The sequence below is a fragment of the Aegilops tauschii genome, chromosome 1, assembly GCF_002575655.3.
Source record: "Aegilops tauschii subsp. strangulata cultivar AL8/78 chromosome 1, Aet v6.0, whole genome shotgun sequence".
Classification (NCBI taxonomy): Eukaryota; Viridiplantae; Streptophyta; class Magnoliopsida; order Poales; family Poaceae; genus Aegilops; species Aegilops tauschii.
Window position 1 is genome coordinate 78,193,538 of NC_053035.3, and position 4,883 is coordinate 78,198,420.

Below are 4,883 nucleotides of genomic sequence, written 5' to 3' on the forward strand. Positions count from 1 at the left end.
ATGGAAAGAAAGATATATGTGCAGGGTACAATGCCTAGCGGCCAGAGAATGAATCAGCCCTGTTTCTCAGTTTCCACACCTTGGTGTGGTGTGTACAGTGTATATGTTGTTTCTCCCGATAACTTCATGTTAATAGTCTGGTTACCATGTTGTTTACAATGTTCTGACGTTTTATTGAGACGCTTTGTCAGCAATCAATTACCAATTGGTTGCACATCGGTGGGATTGATGCAATTATATGACAGATTCCATAGTGTGACGAAAATCAGAGTTTATCATACTTCTGACATCGAAGTTGAGTTATAGCTGGTGGCTGGATGCATTCTGATCAGGAGTTTATTTTCATTTCGATGGAAATAGAACCGGGGTGCTTAAGGCTTGTGGAGTTATACAAGAGTGAAAGCTGTAAAATAACTGTTGTAATAAAAAAATTGTGAATAACTACTATAATTCAGTTGCTTCTGCCTATTTATTCTGCATCAGTCACCAGAGTATGGCTTGTACAGTATGATTTATAAACTGATTGGAAACCTCAGTACACTGTTTGCACATTGTGATGTCAGAGATAGAGCTCCTGATGTCAAAGTTGATGAATTATTTTGTGCATGAAGGCCAGCAAAAGAAACAGCAGAAGGCGAATGTATTAGGAACGGCTGACAATATGGGAACAAGGAAAACCCAGTCTACAAAGAGAAGGACGAAGCCAAAGAATTCCTATTGACTTGCTGAGAAACAGGGAAATATATACTTACCAGCAGAGTCGACTCGCAATATCATGAATAGCTACTACAGAAGTATGTGATATGCAAATAATACTTTGAAAGGAAAACCGGACCGAGCAGAAATAGCATGAACAATTACCTCTCTTGTGTAGGAAAAAGACTGGTATTTTTCCAATTTGAAAATGCAAAAAGAAATAAGAATATTCTAGTGAATGCTAACCTTAACATTAAAACACTTGATCAATTGCATCATTCCGTCAGCAGGGACCAAGTGTGTAATGGAAATATACGGTAACAATACTAGGTTTACTTTTCAGAACCATTAACTTACAGTACAAAATTCACATACTTCTGGGTGAAAAAAAAGGATAATTCAGTCTTCAATACAAGCATGAAGCGCTGATTTAAACTAGAAAACAAGCATGCACTGCTGACTGTAACTATAATAAACTAGGTTGCATCCATATTCTTCTTTCAGACATAAGACACCACAATCTTAAGGTATCAGACCATTGACAGATCACAGATATGCTTCTGAAGGAGCATCTACAAAACAACAGTTGAAAGGGTCGGCAATTGACAAGTCCTGGGGATCCAAACAGCGAATCCAACTAGCACAACTTCTTCCAAATTTCAATCGGGCGTCTTGAGAAGCTCTATTTTCCACTTCTAGCAGCCTGAGTTGATCAGTCATCCATTTCTTGTTGATATCAATCTTCTTATACACTTGAAAGTTGATTTCCTTTACCACTTTCGCATTCAAAACGAAGAACTTTACAAATCCAACATCTTCCTCACCACCTTTGTATTTTTTCAGCACCAGTACTTTGAGATGCCTCTCAAGGCATTTGATTGGATCTAGTGACTCATACTGAGGCACATTTTTTATTGCTGCCCTCGTAAAACAGTGCCTCTGGGAAGAACATATTAAACATATATTAACATTTTGCTAACGGCTCTATTAGATGAGAATTGAATATTTATTTTGATATACAAAGAAAAGAAAAATGAATACTCACAAAGACATAGAGCTTTTCCAAGCACGGGAAGCATCTAAGGATGTCAAGAACTGCATCCAAATCAGGGCTAGAGAAATGGAGAGCCAAAACCTTTACAGTGCATATTGGAACTTCCGAACTGGATGGGATCAATCTCTAAATAAAGAAAACAATAAAGATTACTAAGCACCCGAACTAACAATGTCAGCTAAAAGTCTAGAGACTGATTCTGCGGTTACCTGGAAGACTATATTAGCAATCTCAATTTCTGAGATGCGGGCAGACAAAAGGCCCAATGTCTCCAATTTAGGTGCCTTAATTACCCGGATAGTCTCACCGCCTGAGCCCGGATTAACTAGTAGCAGCCTTTCAAGGCAAGGGGCGTCCTCAATGAACAATTCTCCTTTCCTCTCAAACAAAGAGTAGGCGATGATGATGATCCTGAGAGTTGTCGAGCTAATGCGGAGACAATTCACATCACGAATACCCTGCAATTTAAGCGACTCCAACACACGGCAGCCAGAGAGCACCCCCGAGAAGTCATCCTCGGAAATGGAGACGCGAGATAAGGTGAGCTGCTTGAGCAAGGGAAAACTCAGCGAATGGACAATCTCATTTGGGAAATTGCAGAGGCCAATTTTTGCCACAAGGAGGGTTGGTGCTAAGCGGAACACGGATGGTGGCAGCGGGTAACGGTTCTCACGTCCAGAGAGAAACGGCTGCCTAAAGTTGATGTCGAGCTCCTGAAGGTTGTCAAGGGCAGGGAAGACGAACCAGTTCTCGATCTGAGCGGCTTCCTCGGCATACCTCTTTTCCGCTATGTGGAGGCGGATGGAATAGATGACGAAGCGGCGGGCGGGGCCAGGGTGGTCGGAGAGGATCTTGGAGATGAGGGAGAAGCGCTTGAAGTCATTGGAGCAGAGGTGTTTGGAGGCGTCGAGGTTGAGGGGCGCTGAGCGCCAGAGGGGACGCCATCGGCGAGCGATAACCTGGGTGCGTGCGCCGTCTTTGGTGGGCAGGAGGGAGATGATTGTGCAGAGGATGTCATCGGGGAGTTTGCTGATGAGATCACCGTGGCTGATGAGATCGCCGTCGAGCTCACCGTCGCGGCTCCGCTTCCGTGGCCTGCTACTCTTGGCCGCTGGTTCCACCGCCTTCTTTTTCTTCTTCATGTCGCGTGGCTGGCGAGACGGAGAATTTGGACGGGGAGGTGGTACTACGAGGACGGTAGGAGGGCTCTTGAGCTGCTTCCAAATTTATAAGCCGTGGAAGTACATGAGGCGCTCGCTCTATCTCATCGCGTCTCGTGCCGGAGACGAAAAGTTATCAAGTACTCACTCCGTCTAGATGCATACGTACGGTGTTTAAGGAGGTGCATCACGACCAAGGTGTGCACAGGTTGGACGAGGCAAAATCAAATAGCACGTGCTTTTAGTGCATAGTTTGGAAAGTGGCATCGTTGCAGCCAACCAACGATAGGCATGCAAGAGATTAGTCCGCTCAATTAATTGTTCCTGTTTACATGCACTCGCGGTTTGCAAAGGCTGGGTGCATGTAGCGACTAAGTATTGCAATTTTTTATTCTCTTAGGTGCCCAACACACATGGATGGAGGGAGCACATGTCATCACCGTTTTAATGCGCATGATTTACAACCTAAATTAGTACACACAATTAATAGGTTGTCTTGATACCTATCTTTTGATCAGAGGCCTAATAAATCAGGACGAAAGGAGTACACCTTTTCATGGTGGCCCTTGTCCAAGTCGTTAGCGTTCTCAACCGCTTTCAGCAGCTGCTGCAACTATCAAGGCAGGAAGTGATATACTCGTTCACCGCAGGATCTCCTCGAGCTTCAACGTCACCGTCGATGCAGATCGAGCCGATGTTGACGCTGAGATCGTCACGTACGCCATCGAGCTTAGCGAAAAGGTCGTCCAATTTGCACTATTAGGAAAAACCTTATACACAGATGTATATCAGTAGCGCTGGTTAGGACTAAGCGCTACTGCTACTTAGTAGTAGCGCGTGTCAACAAAGCGCGCTACAGCTATGGTAGTAGCAGTAGCGCGTCTGCAAAAAAGCGCTACTACTATAATTCCTACACTGTTGCCGGTAGGCTAGGAATAGTAGTAGCGAGCCTGAGGAAAACACGCTATTGCTAAGTGTCTTGTAACGGCGCGTTTCTGTTGTAGAGCGCTATTGCTAAGAAAAAGAAAATAAGTAGAAAAATAAATAGAAAAGTAAATAAAAATGAAAGAAAATAGAAAAAGGAGAAATGAAAAAAAGAAAAAGAAAAATAGTGGAGAAAGGCACAGCAGTAGCGCTTGTTCTCACAAAGCGCTATAGCTATATTAGCAGTAGCACTTTTTATTTTCCCGCGCTATAGCTAAGTTCCTTAGATAATAGGAAAAGAAAAAGGAAAATAAATAGCTACTTCCTATAGCAGTAGCGCGTTTTAGGGAAAGCGCTATAGCTAACTTAGCTATAGCGCGTTTTTCCTACCAGCGCTACTGCCAGTTTGACTTAACCACGCGCGGGCTCAAAATTTTGCTAAGTCATTTTCCCCCCTCTCCCCTTCCCCCCTCGATCTGTCACCGCTGTCGATCGCCCTGCGCCCGAGCACGCCGGCGGTCGCCCGAGCCCGCCCTCGGCCTCACCGCCGCCGCACTATACCTCGCCGCCACTGCCCGAGCCCTCCCTGCACCGTCGCCGCCCGAGCCCGCCCTCGCCACAGACCGTAAGCTGAAGGAAATAGGCCCTAGAGGCAATAATAAAGTTGTTATTTATATTTCCTTATATCATGATAAATGTTTATTATTCATGCTAGAATTGTATTAACCGGAAACTTAGTACATATGTGAATACATAGACAAACAGAGTGTCACTAGTATGCCTCTACTTGACTAGCTCGTTAATCAAAGATGGTTAAAGTTTCCTAGCTATGGACAAGAGTTGTCATTTGATGAACGGGATCACATCATTAGAGAATGATGTGATTGACTTAACCCATCCGTTAGCTTAGCATTATGATCGTTTAGTTTATTGCTATTGCTTTCTTCATAACTTATACATGTTCCTATGACTATGAGATTATGCAACTCCCGAATACCAGAGGAACACTTAGTATGCTATCAAACATCACAACGTAACTGGGTGATTAT

The 4,883-nt window shown here is 43.9% G+C and overlaps 1 protein-coding gene across 1 annotated transcript; it reads right to left on the bottom strand.

The window, feature by feature from the left end:
• Positions 1–927: 927 nt before the first annotated feature.
• On the bottom strand, positions 928–2,940 carry LOC120969919 (F-box/FBD/LRR-repeat protein At3g26920-like). The gene is made up of 3 exons (XM_040397239.3): positions 1,960–2,940; positions 1,742–1,876; positions 928–1,635 (listed from the first exon to the last, which is right to left on the bottom strand). Exons 1-3 carry the CDS (start codon positions 2,890–2,892, stop codon positions 1,243–1,245), a joined length of 1,461 nt encoding a protein of 486 aa, XP_040253173.1. The 5' UTR covers positions 2,893–2,940; the 3' UTR covers positions 928–1,242.
• Between the last annotated feature and the right edge of the window lie 1,943 nt (positions 2,941–4,883).